Below are 20,565 nucleotides of genomic sequence, written 5' to 3'. Positions count from 1 at the left end.
GTCCACAGGTGGCAGCACTCTCATATCAGTAGGTTGGCAGTAGTGCTCAATCTTGTAGATGGTCTTTGCATTTTGCATACCTAACACTGGAGGTGATGGGAGAGGAGCAGTACAGCACAATAAAATTCTGTGTTTGTTTGAACCATACAGTCACTGAACCTTACAGAAACTGCAACAACTGTAGGGTGAAGATGCACTATCTTGTGCAACAGTGTTTAAGTGGTTCCAGGATTTCAAAGAAGGCCAACTTATCTGTGTTTAGTGAGGTTGGTCAGGCGTTATGACTTCTGCTGTGACTGAAGTCAACATCAACACAGCTGCTGTGATTGCCATGAAGATTACATAACCTCAGTGAAATGCTGAGAATTCCATGTGGCAGTGTCTTTACGATTATGCATTATCATCTCCACATGACCTGTGTTTGTGCTCGTTGGGTGCCACAACTGCTGACTCCCGCAAAAGGCTGTGCGAATGGGGCATAGCTGTGAGATGCTACATCTCTTTGATGATGGAGGAAACGCATTTCTGAAATCAGTTATTACCAGTGATGTGTCATGGTTGCATTACTATGATCGTGGAGGAAAATGAGTCAGCACAGTGTGGAAATTGCCATGTTCTCTAGCACCATAAAAGGTGAAAATTGTTTTGTCTGCAGGGAAAGTGATGGTGATCACATTTTTTGATCATGGTATGATTTACCACCATCCAGTTCCCCCTCACACTACTGTTACAGCAGCATACTAAATGTCAGTAATGGATAAACTGAGGAAGCACATTGCAAGGAAACGACTGGATCTTTCTCAGACTGGGTGGCAACTTCATCGCCACAATGTGCGGCCTCAGGTCGCAAATCGAATCAAGCAGTTTCTGCCTCAATTCAACATTATCTGTGCACAGCATCTGCCTTACAGCCCTAATGTTGCGCCCTGTGACTTTTTTCTATTCCCATCACTAAAGGCAAAGCTTCAGGGCATTTGATTTGACAACTCTGAAGCAGTGCTCAAGGAAAGTGAGGCATTCCTCAAGGATCTGACACAGAATGGCCTACACCATATGTTTGAGGAGTGGCAGGGATGCTATAACAAGTGCATTCAAGTAGGAAGGAAGGTCATATAAACATTGAAACAGCGTAATTAACATCGGTGAAAAAATCAGTCTCAGTCTTCGTTGATTAGCCCCTGTATAATCACATTACTCCTTGGTACAGGGAATGATTACATATAGTCAGATAGTATGATTGCCACACAATTTATTTGCTTTACTGGCCCCTCAGCAACCACAATATAAAATATTTTTATGCAAATGGAGCATTTTGATAATGGCAGAACTCGTATGGCTTTTAATCTTCCCAATCTAAATCACTGTTAAGTTACCCTTTCCCTTAATATCATATATGTTTGCACAGAATCCTTTTGTGTTGCAAACATTTGGCTAAGAAATAAACTACCACTTAACATCAGAGAGGTTACTCATTTCCTCAGTTCTGAAGATAAACCTTAAAATAATAGTAGGTCTCCCATTACTTCTCATTGAGTGTATTTACATTTTAATCTGCAGTACCAGTATTCACATTTTAAAATGTGAAAACTTCTGGCCTCCTTTTTCCCTTTCTCTCCCCAGTTTTTTTTTCTCAGCCCTCTTTCTTGTCTTCTTGCTGAAAGTTTTGTTTCTGTATTTCAGCCATTATAATGTAATTATGATGCTGATTTTAATATAAATTAATTACCTATTAAAAAGTGTGATCTTTCACTGTTACATGAAAACACATACAGTCATGAGCAACTTAAGGAGACACCAATTTAGTAGTACGTAACCAGAACTGCTTGGGGTGCCAATCTGAGATGAGAACAAAATGCGTCCCTAGTGCAAAATCTGCACATAAAGAGCACCCCAATTCTACACTCACTAGATTTAGATTTATTTTTAAATGTCTTATCAACAGCTCAAGGTATGGCAACTAACGCCCGGGGGAGGAAAAGAAGAGGAGAAAGGGGGGCACCAAACTATATGCCACTTCTGTGGAAATACTGAGTGGGGGTGCTACATGATATGTCGTTTGTGTGGAAAAACATTTTCGAACTTCCTCTGAATGTAGCATACCCTTTTACCCTTCCGACACTAGTGAAGTATCTTGACAGAGACACTGAAAGAGTTGAGAAGCCACACTTACCAGCTAACACTCAATGGCCACTCACAAATCGTGAAGCTTTATCACTCCTGTATCCAAGAATGAAAAACCTTCCTTGAAAATACAGAAAAATATATGCCAATGTACTGCATGCAGCCAAACAACAAGAAACATAAACCTACATAAGCAATGCTGACAATAAAAGCAAAGCTTGCTGGTCTATTATAAATGTAAATTGTATATCATCAACCCCACAGTAACACAGCAAAATACAGTTTATGATAAGTAAAAAGATGATAAAAGAATAGAATAACACTGTCAATCTCTTCAATGACCATATTGCCACCATAGGCCAAAAACTAAGAGAAAAAACATACTGTAGACACAATAGCACATGGAATATGTATATTCATCCCATTCAAAAAACTATGGCTCTATTTCCAGTGACAGAAGAAGAAACACTGCAGATAATAAAAAGTCTAAAACAGACAAAATCATATGGAATTGATGGACTATCATCCATAGAAATTAAATATTGTATGTAGGAACTCCGAAAACCACTTACACAACTAATCAAAAAGTCATTCATGGAAGGAATTTTTCCAAACTGTTTGATGACAGCATTGATAAAACCAATGTGTAAAAAGGGAAATGTATATCAACCAGAAAATTAAAGACCCATAGCTCTTTTACCCGTCATATCAAAAATACTTGAATGGGCCTATGCTCAGAGGCTCGTTGCACTTCTGATGAAATATGGGATAATCACTAAAAACCAATTTGGCTTCCAGAAAGCTAAATGTACTATAGATGCAATCATAGATCTAATTGAAAATGTCATAACCAACTTAGAGAGTAGTAACAAATGTGTAGTGGTATTTATGGATTTAACAAAAGCTTCTGACTGCTTAGACCATAAGACATTAGTAGCAATATTAGGAGCGTACGGGGTAAGAGGGATGGCATGAGACTGGATCCTGTTATACCTGGCAACCAGGAACCAATACACAGAAATTACAAAAATGACAAGAGAGAAAATAAGTTCCAAAGCAAGAATTCCACATTTCACTGTCCCACAGGCATCCATTCTTGGCCCATTGCTCTTCATTTTATATACAAATCACATCCCAAATACTGTAAATTATGGATATGTGATTACTTATGCAGATAATACAATCCTGCTATTCAAGGAAAATAATACAGAAAATCTGGAAATAAAAGCCAACTTGGAAATAAGTAACGTTATCTAAAGCTTTCCTGAAATAAATCTGCAAAACAACATTGCTAAAACACTTTCATTTAAATTTCAGACTAAAAAACCAACACATTGAAGATTTCAACATTTGTATAGATGGATGCCTAGCAGAAAATTCCAAATACACAAAATTCCTTAGGATGACAATCGACGAAAATTTAGACCGGGACAAGCACATTGAATACATGAGTGGAAAGCTCAGGTCAAACCTATATGTTCTCCACAAAGTCAGCTTCCTGAGAGAAAGAAATATTATAAAAATTACATACTACTCACTAATTCGTTCCACATTAAGCTATGGCATAATTTTGTGGGGAGACGCCTCCAAAACAAACCTAAATAGAGTATTCAGAATGCAGAAAAGAGCAATAAGAATAACAGCCAACCTTAAGTGGAGCGAATCTTTTCGGTCAGCATTCAAAGCACTCAAAATGCTAACGCTAGCAAACATTTACCTTTATGAAGATACTCAAGATACCAAGCCCCAGCACAACCATCACAGTAGGAAGTGGAACTTCTTCCACGAACCCAGACATAACACCATGAAATTAAAAAAAATGCCATCCTATGCAGGTCCAAAAGCCCTTGAAAAACTTCCTTCATATTTGAGATAAACAATAAAAATATTTTCAAAAAGTCTCTCAAAATATTTTTGATAGAAAATTGGTACTATAGTATAAATGATTTAGTGCACATAGCAGAATAATCCAAAATTAGCATTGTAATAGCATGTGCAAAAATAGGTGTGGACAAGAGTTTGAGATGTAAGATGTGTACTAAAGTAAGACAAATTGCAAAGTAATAGTGTGCACTATATATATATATATATATATATATATATATATATATATATATATATAATAGAGGGAAACATTCCACGAGGGAAAAATATATTTAAAAAGAAAGATGATGAGACTTACCCAACAAAAGCGCTGGCAGGTCGATAGACACACAAACAAACACAAACATACACACAAAACTCTAGCTTTCGCAACCAACGGTTTTCCCCTAAGGTAAGTCTTTCCGCTCCCGGGATTGGAATGACTCCTTACCCTCTCCCTTAAAACCCAATCCTTTTGTCTTTCCTTCTCCTTCCCTCTTTCCTGACGAGGCAACCGTTGGTTGCGAAAGCTACAGTTTTGTGTGTATGTTTGTGTTTGTTTGTGTGTCTATCGACCTGCCAGCGCTTTTGTTGGGTATATATATATATATATAATAGAAGGAAACAATCCATGAAGGAAAAATATACCTAAAAACAAAGATGATGTGACTTACCAAATGAAAGTGCTGGCAGGCCGACAGACACACAAACGAACACAAACATACACACAAAATTCAAGCTTTCGCAACAAACTGTTGCCTCATCAGGAAAGAGGGAAGGAGAGGGAAAGACGAAAGGATGTGGGTTTTAAGGGAGAGGGTAAGGAGTCATTCCAGTCCCGGGAGCGGAAAGACTTACCTTATGGGGAAAAAAGGACGGGTATACACTCGCACACACACACATATCCATCCACACATATACAGACACAAGCAGACATATTTAAAGACTTGTGTCTGTGTGTATGTTTGTGTTCGTTTGTGTGTCTGTCGACCTGCCAGCACTTTCATTTGGTAAGTCACATCATCTATGTTTTTATATTTAAAAAGAAAGATGATGAGACTTACCCAACAAAAGCGCTGGCAGGTCGATAGACACACAAATAAACACAAACATACACACAAAACTCTAGCTTTCGCAACCAACGGTTGCCTCGTCAGGAAAGAGGGAAGGAGAAGGAAAGACAAAAGGATTGGGTTTTAAGGGAGAGGGTAAGGAGTCATTCCAATCCCGGGAGCGGAAAGACTTACCTTAGGGGGAAAAAAGGACAGGTTTGTCTGCTTGTGTCTGTGTATGTGTGGATGGATATGTGTGTGTGTGTGCGAGTGTAAACCTGTCCTTTTTTCCCCCTAAGGTAAGTCTTTCCGCTCCCGGGATTGGAATGACTCCTTACCCTCTCCCTTAAAACCCAATCCTTTTGTCTTTCCTTCTCCTTCCCTCTTTCCTGACGAGGCAACCGTTGGTTGCGAAAGCTAGAGTTTTGTGTGTATGTTTGTGTTTATTTGTGTGTCTATCGACCTGCCAGCGCTTTTGTTGGGTAAGTCTCATCATCTTTCTTTTTAAATATATTTTTCCCACGTGGAATGTTTCCCTCTATTATATTTATATATATATATACACGCACACAGTACAGGTGATGTAAGCAAATTGTAATTAAAATTATGATATGACACTAGAATGCTGAAGTATACAGTCATAATTTGCTAAACACTAGTTATTAAGCATTTTGTACTACTTCTATTCTTGTGACAAATTTGACTTGATCCATACAATGTATGTTGTCTACAGATCCAACGAAAACAAATAGGATTGCTGATATTCTCGCAAGGATAAAGGTCAGGTGACTTGAGATCTACACAAGCACCCTCACATCTGCGGAGTGACATAATTTGGTAGTGAGGGCTTGTGCAATGTCTTGCTGAATGCATGATAACATGTGGAGTGGTCAAGCACATATAATGTCGTTCACCAGTGAGAGATATGCCCGACAGATCAGGAACTCATTTCATCATGTTAACATTCCCTATATGAGAATACTAATATTATCAGATTTAATGGTGCCCTATTTGCAAGCAAGATGCATCACCTCATGTGCGTGTAGGCAGACTTGCACCCTACTAGTGGAATATCCAACATGTACCGCAAATAACTGTCCAGGCAGAGCTATTAATGAGTCACGGCTGCCACACAGAATGTTACGACGACATATTGTGAAGAAATGAAAACATTGTTGATGCTGAAGGCATGAATATGTTCCAGGCATATGAATAACACCCTGGCCATGTGCAGCTATCTGCAAGTAATAACTCTGAGGTGGTCTGTTTTAGTGACAAGGCACAAATGGTATCAATTCATTTAAAATTACTGAAATTTTAACACAAGGAAGAAAACACTGTAACAATAACTGAATAGTTCTCTGACTGCAATCCAAAAATGAAGCGAGTGGAGGAAACTTGCTTTCCTGTTGGTGAATCCTGTGTAAAATTTAATTGGTCCAGTATGGAACATATAATATGCTTAACATGTGTAGCTAAATAAAAGTGTTATTTTAATAGTTCCATTACATGTCATCCAACTGTAGATTTTGCCCTAACATACAACCTGCAACATGTACTACAGTGTTTGTTTGCATAAAGGTACTACTTGAAAATGGTAAAAATTCAATATTTGTCATGAAGTGTGTATAATAAAGATGGCATTGTGCTGTCAATATTCTTCCCACAAATAAAAATATCATCCTAAAACATCAGTCAGGCAGGCTGGTTACTCATAAACCTAAAAGAGTGGAAAGAGATTATACTGCTGTGAAAACGCTAAATGATATAGTCGACTGAGGTTATGATTTCCATTACCCCTGAAAGGTTCTGAAGCCATTCATAAATGAGATGAAGGAAAATTTGTGCTAACAAGCCTTATACATTAATTTTTTACACATGTGCTATCTTCTTGTGAAATCGGTAGAAACAGTCTATAATATTAAAATACTAACATGCAATTATCAAGCCTTGACTCCCTAGGGATTTACTGGGGATACACAGAGAGGGGGGAAGGGGGTGCAGAAATAGCACTTCAGTCTGGATGCTCTATTTGATTGTCCACAGATGCACATACCTTGGCTTCTGGCAACAGGCGACGGTGCTCTGCAAGCAGTATCTCAGCACTGGCAGCGGAGTCACCGAGCACGTCAGCGAGTTCGTGACGCCGCCTGTCCACAGCGTCCTCGAGAGCACGCAGGTCTCGGGCGACGAGCATGAGAGCCAGGCACTGCTCGAGGCGCTCGCGCCGCCGAGAGAATGCCAGTTCCAGCTGCTGCCGCCGATCGTGTAATGCCTCCATCCAGTGCTCCACCTGTGAGTTTGCTGCAACATTTAACATTTTAATAAGTTTCCTGCCTAATGGTACATGTAAAATAATGTAGAAAGCAGGATGTTCTTCTCTTTTATAATATACATTCCTTTCAGTACAGTGCCATCAATTTCCTCATTGTGTGGCTTCAGTTGCCAGAGACTGCAGTCATATGTGTGCAAGTTGAATTTGTGTGTGTGTGTGTGTGTGTGTGTGTGTGTGTGTGTGTGTGTGTGTGTGTGTCGTCTATTTTTGACAAAGCCTTGCTGGCCACAAGCTTATTTGTTGTGCCTATCTGCAACTCAGCAGCTGTTTCTTCGTAAAGTGACCATGTATGTTTGTCTAAAAAATAAGCCCAATGAAGGCATCAGAGGTTCTGATTTATGTATTATACACATTCTTTTGCTAAACTGTTATTGATATATTGAGAGAAGTGATGAGATGACAGGTGTGAACGCACGGCAGCAAGGTCTTTAGCGGCCGTACTAAAGTAGTTTGAGACGAGTGTGGATAATGTGTGCAACATTATTAAAAACTGGAACTATGAGGAAAAACATAAAATAACACTCCAAAACTATGTGCACACACGCACACTGGAGCGCGCGCGCGCACACACACACACACACACACACACACACACACACACAAACTAACTAACTAACTAACAAAACTATAAAAATCACCCACTGTGTCAGACTGAGAACAGAGAGGAAAAAGAATTAAAATACCACACCAGAGATCTGTGGCTGGCTGATCACTGGAATAAAAAGGATGAGACAGCCGCTCTGCAACACATTAAAATCTCCATCCTAAAATCTTACGGTTGACTTCAGACACATTGCAAAACTCTGAAACCTTGACTACTCATCTCATCATCAGCAACAACAGAGGGCAGATCTCCAATGAAATTCACTTCTGTCTCATCAACACGCTATAAAATGCACTGGGTTAAAATGTGACATACAGTGATCTGCATGCCCCACGCATAACACTGGGGATCTCTCCCCAGAGTCAGGGGGACAATGTCCAATTCGGAAGCGGATTTCTGCAAGCCCTGGTTCCCAGCAGAATAATACCTGCTTTCCTCCACAGCTGAAGGAAGTACAGCTGGTCATGCACAAGATGAATGATTTTCTCTGATGGATGCATGTTCTGCAAAGATTTAGGGTACTAAGAGAATTGGAGCAGATGAGAAACTGTTAGCCCTGAAGATGCCTTGTCTGATTAAGATCTTCACCATCACATAGAGCTCTGCAGTAATTATACTACATCCACTTTGAAGGCAAATCCTGAAGATGGAGTTGGGAAGAACTATTGAAAGCCAATGAAATCCCTTTGTTTAGAACCATCTGTATGCACAACTTTAAAATGGTGATGCCTGTCTAAAATGTAAAAAAACAAACGGAAACGTAAAATCTGGAGTGCAGTTTTTCTTGTAATTCATAAAGTCTAAAATAACTCTGGGCCTCTGTAGAAGCCAAGGTGAAAACCTGCTCCTATCTTGGTGTAAAGCTTTAAAACCAGCTGAACCAAACTGTAAAAGGCAATCCTTTCCACAAATTCCATAGGGATTGATTATGAAAAAGCCTTTCCATTTGTGGCCAAGCAATGGTAGGGAATGCAGATGTGTTTGACATGGTTAGAGACTTATAAGCCAGTCACACCATCCATCAGGAGCTGTCACCACAGCACAGCCATACGGTATGAGGCTAGTTCTAAAGGCCCCAGTGGCCAGCATAAATCCCTCACGGTGCAACACATCAAACTTGCAGATCTATACACCATGCATGCATAATCAAGCCAAGATAGCACAGATGTTCTGTAAAACATATCCAGGAGTGATAGTCTGGGGTCCCATTTCCTTTCATAGCAGAAACACTTTGATGTCATCCATGGCACCTATACAGCACAGCAGTATGTCGATGACACTCTATGCCCCGTTTTGTTGCAAACCATTCTGGGCTTACATTTCAGCAAGATAATGCCCACCCCCATATGGCAAGAGTTTCTACTGCTTGTCTTCATGCTTGGTAAACCCTACTTTGTCCAGCAGACCACTTCCCAATTAAGAACATTTGGAGCATTACGGGTAGCGCCCTCCAACCATCTCAGGATTTTGACAATCTAATGCGCCATTTAGAATTTGGCACGATATCTCTCAGAGGGACTTCCAACAACTCTATCAATCAATGCCAAGCCCAACAACTGCTTGCATAAGAGCTGGAGGTGGACCAATGCTTTATTGACTTGCTCAATTTGTGAACCTTTTTCTCCTGAATAAATCATCCAAAATAAATCAACAGTGCTTGAACACCAAATGGAAGGTATCTGTAAGGAACAACATTCTCCAGAAATTATCAGGTACAACCTGGGGGACGCATCCTCACATCTTAAGAACTTCTGCTGTAGCTCTTTGTTATTCAGCTTCAGAATATGGTTGCCCTGTCTGGTGCAGATCTAGTCACGTTAAACAAGTGGATATCGCCTTGAATGTAACCTGCAGACTCATTACGGGATGTTTGAGATCTACACCACTTGATAAAGTTTATTGTCTAGCGGGTATCCCACCTCCAGATATCCGTTGTAAATGTGCATCCAGACTGGAAAAGTCTAAGGCATTGAATCTGAAGACCCACGCATTAAACGGGTATCAGCCAGCAGTACAAAGGCTCAAGTCAAGGAAAAGCTTTCTCCATTCAACTGAAAGCCTCACTGAACCACCTCCGAACTTCAGAGTCAATTCATGGCATTCCAGATCAGCCACCTTGCAGGGTGGATGATCCCGACCAAAAGCCTCCCACCAGGTCACGAAGAAAGCTGGTCAATATGGAAGGCCCTTGACAGGCTGCGTTCTAGAGTTAGAAGAATGAAGACCAACTTGAAAAAGTGAGGATTTGCATGCGACTCCACAGCATGGGAATGTGGTGCAGAACAGACAATGAGTCATCTTCTTGTCTGTAGCCTATGCCCAACATCATGCTCGCCACAGAATGTAATCAATGCCACCAAGGAAGCATGCAAAGTTGCTGCATATTGGTCACACCACATTTAATTGTAATTGTAATGCTTATAGTACCATGTTTTGGAACATTTTGTATAACTTGTAAGCTTCTGACACGATTAAATCAAAATCCAATTTTTCTGAAATTGTAATCATTTGTTTGTCTGAGATGCACACCACATCTGCTAATTTCTGTCTCATTTGGATTATTTCTTCATGGTGAACGTTTTTTTCCTCTTTCCTAGACTGTAAGTTTTTCCTTAGTGAAATATGATAGGTCATACAGAGAATAACTGGAAAAAAAATCTGGCAACAACCCATTTATCATTCTCTTCATGTGAAAAGTAAGCATGAACTTTTTTTTTTTAATGGATGTATAATCTCTCCTGCAAAACATATGGTCAAATATGTGATTGTGATGGGAATAAAGGAACAACTGAATTAAGATGTTCTCAATGGGTGCACATGTTCAGTTCACAAATTATACTTTTCAGAACAAAAATTGAAGGAGGTGACCCACAAATCCGACTGTACAAATGATGAAAAGGAGTCATGCCGTGTTTACACAGAGGGGATGTTTCACAATGACAACACTCCGGAGCCTTGACCTGCGCCCCAGCATCACAGTGAGAAAATGAAAGAGCATTACCAGCTCATTATCATTTGCTTTGTCATTAGTTCATACAGAAAATGTTGTGCTGAAATACTAAGACACTGTCCCACTTATAGCCTCAGCATAATGTGTCAAGTATGTATACGCATCATGCATAAGACTATGATATACAGGGTAGTGTCGTGCACGTATTGTTATGAATGAAATAAAAAGAAGAGGGAGGGTGAAACCAGTGCTAGTACACAAGAAGTGTAGCAAGGTGGTATACCTTCACCTATGTGATTCCATTCCCAATATTAATGTTGTTTTTTTCTGTTCTTTTTTTTTTCCTGCTCACCAGCAATGTAAATGGTTCACATAGATAAATTTCGTTAGTGAAACATTCAAAATTTATGATTCATTACAACTATGAGCACTTGAAAATTCAATGCTACCAATAGTTGTTTGTTTTATGATTCATGTAGCTTATCTAAAGGACATTTATCTTTTCTGAAAACTGTAATTAAAAGTTAAGTTTACACAAAATTCTTGGACTCTAGAATGTTTGAGTCTCAAAACGCAATCCCTTCAAAAGTTAAGTATTAATGACTTGCAGTGCTGGTTTTTCTATTTCCCAAAATGCATAATTTTTCTGGAGTAACATGTTCATGAAATATTCAATTAGAAAATTTGAGTTTCCCGAAAATTCTTGGCAGATTGTTCTAAACCCCATGACAAAAATTCTGCTATTATAAACAGAACTTATCATTTACTATTTTTAAGGATATTTAATCAAACGTTACTCAGTACAGCTTCACTGCCTACTGTGTGTGTGTGTGTGTGTGTGTGTGTGTGTGTGTGTGTGTGTGTGTGTGTGTGTGCTTTATTTTCTTTTATGTTACTATTTAAGATGTAATACCTTGGTATTTTAACATTTTGTGATAACTGTCCTACACTCATCTTTAAATAGCTTGTGTGCATGAAACCACATTAGGTCTATAATAACCTACAGTAGAGCTCTTGTTAGTTGGTATTTATGCAGTTAATCATCATTTATTAACATCTGCAGACATAGCAGCCAACCAATAATCAGCGTTCATGTTGCAAAGTTCTATGTAGGCAGTCAGTACTCAGCATTCATCTTGTAAAGCTGCAAATCAGCAAATCTTGGATATTCTTTCATTACCTACAGTCTCTGTGTTGCGCAGTCCACAGTTTTCTGAGTCAACAATCACTACATTAAACATTCTGCAGCGAGCAGTAGCATGCAGTGAAATTTACCTCATTAATCATTAGTATGCACTGAGTAATAGCAATGAATGATGAGTTGCATAATTTAATTGGACATTTCAGAGTATAGACCATGTATTAATGTCACTTGTTTGTTTAATTTACACTCATAGTAGTCTATGTAATTTCAATGATCTGTATTATTACAAGTGTCATTTACTAAATAAAAACTGATCATCACTGAGACAAACAGTGAAAACAGATGTGCATAAACCTGAGAATCTACACTGATGGTGTTTTCAAAATTATTTAAGGTTCTCTTAAAGCTTCTACCATTTGACATCTACAAGAAGAGGACGACTTCCAAGGAACTCAACTAACAGGTCAACAAACACACTCATGACTTATTCCTTTCAACAGGACCAAGCTGGCAAACAAGCTTAATGACTCTATACAACAGATTGACCACCATAAAACGTTAATGAAAATGAAGTTCCTGATGAGGAAATGAACTGCACCCACACTGGGGGCTAAGACTGAGTTAAAATAATCACTAAATTACACAATGACAAACTACTTCCAACGGCTCTACTGTGATGTAACTCACCGTAGCTGGCGGCGACCCGGATGGCATTCGGCCGCGAATCGAGAGTGCCGAGAGCTACCAACTCGCGCAACTTGTCGAGCAGCGCACGGCCATCCTGCAAGGCGGGCATCAGCGACTCCAGGGAAACGCGGCGCGCCTCGTGCAATGCAGACAGCGCCTCCTTGGCCGACTCTGCGTCTGTCGGCAGCCCTGAAGCCTCGTCGCACGCCACTTCTAGGACCCGCATTGCCTCCGAGCACGATGCTGCATGCCTGCAATCGTGTCCACATTTAATTAATGTCCATCACTTAGCCCCCACAATTTATTTCGCTTCTGACTGTAATTCCTGTAAGTGTTCTTCCTATACGTGAAACCCAAGAGAGTTACCAAAGCAGGTGACAATTATCAATGTGCCTGTGAAAGAATGTCAATTCTACATACCATAGCCGAATTCTCCTTCTTCTGGATATGACTTGAAGTAAAATTTTCAGATTTCTTTAGTCTGACATTAATGTGCAGCGTACATGCTGGAAACCTGCATGTATCTCCAAATGTTTTACAAACGAAGTGTAGATACAACAGTTGACTTGATGAATTAAAAAATGTTCTCACTGAACTATGACCACGGCTACAGTATCTCTTCCAAACACAAATATTCAAACTGATCTACATTACCTCATAATAATTTGTCGAAGATATATTGACTGCAAACTACTGAACATGTCCTTAAGTTGGAGTTCTTTGAGGTTTACAAAACAACTTGTGGCACAATGATGAGTATGCAATGAAAGGCAATGTTGCAACATTATGACAAGTGACACAGTAATAAGAATACAAGATACACCATAAGGTTACTTTTACTATTTACTAGATGTGATGTCCCTCCAATAGTGGCATAGAGAATGTCAGTACTGGGTGGGATGCACCGATTTTTATAGCACCACTGGATACATAATGACTCATCATGCAGTAGATCAGACCATCCAGCATGGTTTGTGGTAATGCTTCCCACTAATGGAGCACTGCAGTCTTGGGTTTAGCAATACTCCATGAAGGTGGTGTTATAGCATCTGTTTCAGCTTAATGCACTCCATACATGATTATAAGTCCGGGGAATGAGTTTGTCCCCTCTAAACAGGTTTGTCCTCACACTGCAGGTACTTCTTCACCACGCCAGACCCATGCTGTTGAGCTTTATTTGTCAACACATGGACACGGCTGCAATATTGATGAGTCCATTGAGGTGTCCCAGACCACAACATATATACAGATGGGGGAGAGTCACTCTGCAGGCTAATCTGTGACACCTCTGTGATCCGGATGCCACAACAATGTTCAGGAGGTCACTCTCATAGTGAGCAGAACACCACTTTTACCAAGTCACACACTTTCTTTAAAGGAGGGAATGCATATGGCAGTTCACTGAAAATAAAGAGCAACTTCTGAAAATAAACAACATACATTCTGCATGTGAACTGGTGGTCACTGCATTACTACAGTACAGAGGGCAGGTACAGCGTTACTTGGGCAGCTTCTAAGACTTTGGCTAAGATAACAGTCATGACATTGTGTTATAAAAAACTAATTTACCTTCATGGCATTCTCAGTGACTGTTTCACACCAGGAAAAACACAACAAGAGACGGAAAACGGGATTTTTAAAAATAAATAAAGCTTTGCAGGTCATACTTGTATCCTCCCATGCCACACACACATTTGTATCAGTTTGAAGAAGGCCAGCACATGGATACTGACTATTAGCAAAAGTACTCAGAGCCATTTGTGATGAAATCTCAAAGCTATTTTCTCTATTGCCACTAATCTCCTTGCATCTGTAAATGCCAGCTTGTTCGCATTCAATAACTGATTGTAGTGTTGCACCTTTAGTCCGAGATGTATGTCCTTGTGTTTCCCGTCAATGTTAAAAATTACTAAAAATGTATAAATAGAAAGTATTCACATATATCTGAAAATTACCTGCGTCACACTAAAACTGTACCACTGCCGTACGACAAACTACATTCTACAATGGAACTCCAGGTAGGAATATCAACAATGGAGGAAAAGACAGATTGCTGCTTACCGTAATGAAGGCACGTCGATTTGCAAACAGGCACAATTAAAAGACACTCACATATAGCTTTCCACCACAGCTTTCGTCAGTAAAACACACACACACACACACACACACAAGGAAGCACACCTCACGCACACATGGTGGTCAACTCCAGCATCTCGGGTGGTGTGTGTGAGAGACAAGACAGAATGGTGTGTGTGTGTGTGTGTTTGTGTGTGTGTTTTACTGACGAAAGCTGTGGTTACTAACGAAGGCTGTGGCCGTAAGATACATGTGAATGTCTTAATTATGCCTGTCTGCAACTTGACATGTCTTCTTTACGGTAAGTAGCAATCGTCTTTTCCTATATGGTTGCTATACAAACTATATTCTCATTTACATACACTGCAGGCCGTGGGCATTTATTATAAAGTATATTTGGTGATAAACGCATTTTTTTCTTTCTTTTCAATTACCGGTATATATTTCAGCCTCAGATCACAAAGCGATACCGTGACTGGCTATGATCTTTTGTCACTTCATCAGAAGATGATTTGTGTAAAAGAAAGGAAACGGGGATAGTAAACCACTCGCCTTGCGGCTGTATGATGTACTTCGTGAGGGGAGCTTGCTTCCTAACCCCCCACTCCCTGGAAACGATCAGGACGTTGTGAACGAACAAGCTACACTCTAATACATCACATAGTAACTCATTAACTGAAGAAAGGCGAAGAAGGCCTCACAATGATATCTGCGACCAAATTGTTGGAATTGAGGGCTACACATGACTACGTAATAATATAAAGTTGCTAATATTAAAGACGATGCCTCACAATCAATTGCACATCGTGAATATTTGTAATGATATATTAGCGATTTAAGAGTTACCAATTCTACAGGGTGGTCCATTGATCGTGACCGGGCCAAATATCTCACGAAATAAGCGTCAAACGAAAAAACTACAAAGAACGAAACTTGTCTAGCTTGAGGGGGAAACCAGATGGCGCTATGGTTGGCCCACTAGATGGCGCTGCCATAGGTCAAACGGATATCAACTGCGTTTTTTTAAAATAGGAACCCCCATTTTTATTACATATTCGTGTAGTACGTAAAGAAATATGAATGTCTTAGCTGGACCACTTTTTTCGCTTTGTGAGAGATGGCGCTGTAATAGTCACAAACATATGGCTCACAACTTTAGACGAACAGTTGGTAACAGATTGGTTTTTTAAATTGAAATACAGAACTAGGTACGTTTGAACATTTTATTTCGGTTGTTCCAACGTGATACATGTACCTGTGTGAACTTATCATTTCTGAGAACGCATGCTGTTACAACGTGATTACCTGTAAATACCACATTAATGCAATAAATGCCCAAAATGATGTCCGTCAACCTCAATGCATTTGGCAATACGTGTAACGACATTCCTCTAAACAGCGAATAGTTCGCCTTCCTTAATGTTCGCACATGCATTGACAATGCGCTGACGTATGTTTTCAGGTGTTGTCGGTGGATCACGATAGCAAATATCCTTTAACTTTCCCCACAGAAAGAAATCCGGGGACGTCAGATCCGGTGAACGTGCGGTCCATGGTATGGTGACGCCCAATCCACCTGTCATGAAATATGCTATTCAATACCGCTTCAACCGCACGCGAGCTATGTGCCGGACACCCATCATGTTGGAAGTACGTCACCATTCTGTCATACAGTGAAACATCTTGTAGTAACATCGGTAGAACATTACGTAGGAATACGGCATACATTGCACCATTTAGATTGCCATCGATAAAATGGGGGCCAATTATCCTTCCTCCCATAATGCCGCACCATACATTAACTCGCCAAGGTCGCTGATGTTCCACTTGTCGCAGCCATCGTGGATTTTCCGTTGCCCAATAGCGCATATTTTGCCGCTTTACGTTACCGCTGTTAGTGAATGACGCTTCGTCGCTAAAAAGAACGCGTGCAAAAAATCTGTTATCGTCCCGTAATTTCTCTTGTGCCCAGTGGCAGAACTGTACGCGACGTTCAAAGTCGTCGCCATGCAATTCCTGGTGCATAGAAATATGGTACGGGCGTAATCGATGTTGATGTAGCATTCTCAACACCGACTATTTTGAGATTCCCGATTCTCGCGCAATTTGTCAGCTACTGATGTGCGGATTAGCCGCGACAGCAGCTAAAACACCAACTTGGGCTTCATCATTTGTTGCAGGTCGTGGTTGACGTTTCACATAGGGTTACACGAATAGGGTTGGTCGACCTTAGAATCCCCATTCATGAAGTTTTCGTAAGGTGTTAAGCCTTCAAGTGAGAGCGTATGCTTTGTCCATGTCGGGAAAAAAACAGCCTGTAGGTGCTACCAGCGTTAGAACGGCTGCTGTGTAGACGCCTTCAGTGGGGTCAGATTATAAACAGTCGAATGATATCCACTCATAGTGCAGGCGACTGGTTTTTACAATCTAGCTAAGGGCAGGTTCACCATGCACTCCAAGGTCTTCTCACAGATCGTAAACATAACACTACAATAACTACACAGGTTTGTGAGGTATTTCCCACGTTCCAAAAAAACGAAATGAGTATTTCATCACTCTCAGAATGGAAATTGTCCTTTCTGCCAATCTTGATTTAAAAGAAGGAGGAGCGCTTGCTCTGGCTGGTCGTTAAACTGTCGCAACTACTAATAACGAACCTGATCACGACCTAGAGCAGTGTCCACAGCTTTCCCGTAATAGCCTAATGGCTTCCAGTACTACAGTGGAACTCGTCAATAGTTTAACCGAGTTCCTTACTCTTCTTAATGATTCATTTTGTTTTTACCCTTGCAAAAATAATGCTCAGAAGTTCTCTGCAGATGGTCTTCGTTTGAACTTAACTCTGTCTGCCTCTCTTTGATAGCAGTGCAGTAATCGTCGTTTCGCCAAGGGAACGGTTCTTCCTGAGCTAGCACAGAGACGTCGACACGCTGCGTCAGCTGCCTGATGGATTGCTCTTGTGACGAGATAACCTAGTGTTAGGCGCTGTGTCTGATTTCAAACACAGCCAGCTCGCTGCACAGCGCTCAGTTTGCCCTGCTGAGTAAGTGCTCCGTCGACTTACCTTCAGTGACCACAAGTGAGCCACCTGTCGATGTAGTAGCTTAAGTCAGCAGGATTTGCAAGGGACCGAAAATATGATGATGATGTTTGATTTGTGGGACGCTAGACTGTGCGGTTATCAGCGCCCGTACCAAGTCCCAATCTTTACACAGTCCAATATCGCCACGGTCACGAATGATGATGAAATGATAAAGACAACACAAACACCCAGTCCCCGGGCAAAGAAAATTCCCACCCGTGATCCAGAGGCAGCAATGCTAGCCACTAGACCACGAACTGCGGGCGGATCTAAAATACACTACTGGCCATTAAAATTGCTACACCAAGAAGAAATGCACATGATAAACGGGTATTCATTGGACAAATGTATTATACTAGAACAGACATGTGATTACATTTTCACGCAGTTTGGGTGCATAGATCCTGAGAAATCAGTACCCAGAACAACCACCTCTGGCCGTAATAACGGCCTTGATACGCCTGGGCATTGAGTAAAATAGAGCTTGGATGGCGTGTACAGGTACAGCTGCCCATGCAGCTTCAACACGATGTCACAGTTCATCAAGAGTAGTGACTGGCGTGTTGTGACGAGCCAGTTGCTCGGCCACCATTGACCAGACGTTTTCAGTTGGTGACAGATCTGGAGAATGTACTGGCTAGGGCAGCAGTCGAATATTTTCTGTATCCAGAAAGGTCCCTACAGGACCTGCAACATGCGGTCGTGCATTATAATGCTGAAATGTAGGGTTACGCAGGGATCGAATGAAGGGTAGAGCCACGGGTCGGAACACATCTGAAATGTCCACTGTTCAAAGTGCTGTCAATGCGAACAAGAAGTGACAATCCGTTACAACCATGTGGATAAGATGCCTGTCATCTCGACTGCTAGTGATACGAGGCCGCTGGGATCCAGCACGGCGTTCTGTATTACCCTCCTGAACCCACCGATTCCATATTCTGCTAACAGTCATTGGATATCGACCAACGCGAGCAGCAATGACGCGATACGATAAACCGCAATCGCGATAGGCTACAATCCTATCTTTATCAAAGTCGGAAACGTGATGGTACGCATTTCTGCTCCTTACACGAGGCATCACAACAACGTTCCACCAGGCAACACCGGTCAACTGCTGTTCGTGTATGATAAATCGCTTGGAAACTTTCCTGATGTCAGCAAGTCTTAAGTGTCGCCACCGGCACCAACCTTGTGTGAATGCTCTGAAAAGCTAATCATTTGCATATCACAGCATCTTCTTCCTGTCGGTTAAATTTCGCGTCTGTAGCACGTCATCTTCGTGGTGTAGCAATTTTAATGGCCAGTAATGTATGATGACAGATCAATGGTGGAGGAAAAGTAAAGATGTCACCAACCGACGGTTGGTCTGAACATCATAGTTATTTCTACATCTACACGATTACTTTGCAATTCACAATTAAATGCCTGGCAGGGGGACGTCGACCCACTTTCAAGTTATTTCCCTACCGTTCCACCCTCGAACAGTGCGGTCGAAAAATGAACACTTAAATCTTCCCCTGTGATCTCTGATTTATCTTATTTTATTATGATGATCATTCCTCCCTATGTAGGTGGGCTACAACAAAGTATTTTCACATTCGGAGGAGAAAGTTGGTGATTGAAATTTCATGATAAAATCCTGCCGCAACGAAAATTGTCTTTCTCACGAATCCAGTTGCATAACTGAGGTGATACTCCATAGGCACCCAATTTTATTGACGTCGCTGGTGAGAAACAGTGTCAAAAGCCTTCTGGAAATCTAAAATTACGTAATAAATTTGACATCCCCTATCGATGGCATTCATTACTTCGTGAGAATAAAAAGCTAGTCGAGTTTGACAAGAACCATGTTGGCTGCATCCTTGTTGACTGTTTGAAAATACATCATTTTCTTTATTTCCTTTCTTGGATATTAGTGTGATTTGTGCATTTTTTCACTCTTTAGGTAAAAACAAGCGAGCGGTTGTACATGAATGCTAAGTATACTTTGAAAGGAACCTGACTGGTATACACTCGGGACTGGAGGCTCGCTTTTATTAAGTGGTTTAAGTTGCTCCGTTACACCAGGAGCATTGAAATTCGTGCTAAGTATCGAGATTCCGTAAACCTTTGCCAATCTTCGGATTTTGCGTTCTTTGATATTTGGCATGCTCTTCTGTTGCTTCTGCAACAGTGTTCTGACCGGTTTTGTATACCTTGGGGGATCAACACCATCTCTTATTAGTTTATTTGGTGTATATCTCTCAATTGCCGTCGATAGCACTTTCTTGAAATTAAACCACATCTCGCCTACACTTACATAATCATATTGGAAAGTGTGGAGACTGTCTCTTAGGAAGGCGTCCAACGACTTTTTATCTGCTTTTTTAAATAGATGTATTTTGGTTTTATTTTTGGTGGGTTTTGATGTTACGATATTCAGTCTCGCTACAGCAACCTTGTGGTCACTAATCCCTGTATCGGTCATGATGCTCCCGATTTGCAAAAAGGTCAAGTATGTTTCCACAACCATTTACATTTCGAGTGGTTTCCTGAACTAATTGTTCTAAATAATTTTCAGAGAACGCGAAAAGAACGATTTCGGACGAAGTTTCATGCCTACCACCGACTTTAAAGATGTATTTTCGCCAATGTATCGAGGGTACACTGTA

The 20,565-nt window shown here is 40.7% G+C and overlaps 1 protein-coding gene across 2 annotated transcripts in view; it reads right to left on the bottom strand.

Annotated features, from left to right (window-relative positions):
* LOC126187459 (titin) overlaps window positions 1-20,565 on the bottom strand; it is a 947,541-nt gene that overhangs the window by 230,737 nt on the left and 696,239 nt on the right. For both annotated transcript variants that reach the window (XM_049928552.1, XM_049928553.1), the window contains 2 exons: window positions 12,757-13,007; window positions 7,093-7,340 (listed from right to left, as the gene is read on the bottom strand). In XM_049928552.1, coding sequence (XP_049784509.1) covers window positions 7,093-7,340; window positions 12,757-13,007 — 499 coding nt within the window. The remainder of the gene's footprint in view (window positions 1-7,092; window positions 7,341-12,756; window positions 13,008-20,565) is intronic.

This window comes from Schistocerca cancellata, chromosome 5 (assembly GCF_023864275.1).
Source record: "Schistocerca cancellata isolate TAMUIC-IGC-003103 chromosome 5, iqSchCanc2.1, whole genome shotgun sequence".
In the NCBI taxonomy this organism is placed as follows: domain Eukaryota; kingdom Metazoa; phylum Arthropoda; class Insecta; order Orthoptera; family Acrididae; genus Schistocerca; species Schistocerca cancellata.
This window is presented reverse-complemented; position numbering and strand designations above follow the sequence as displayed.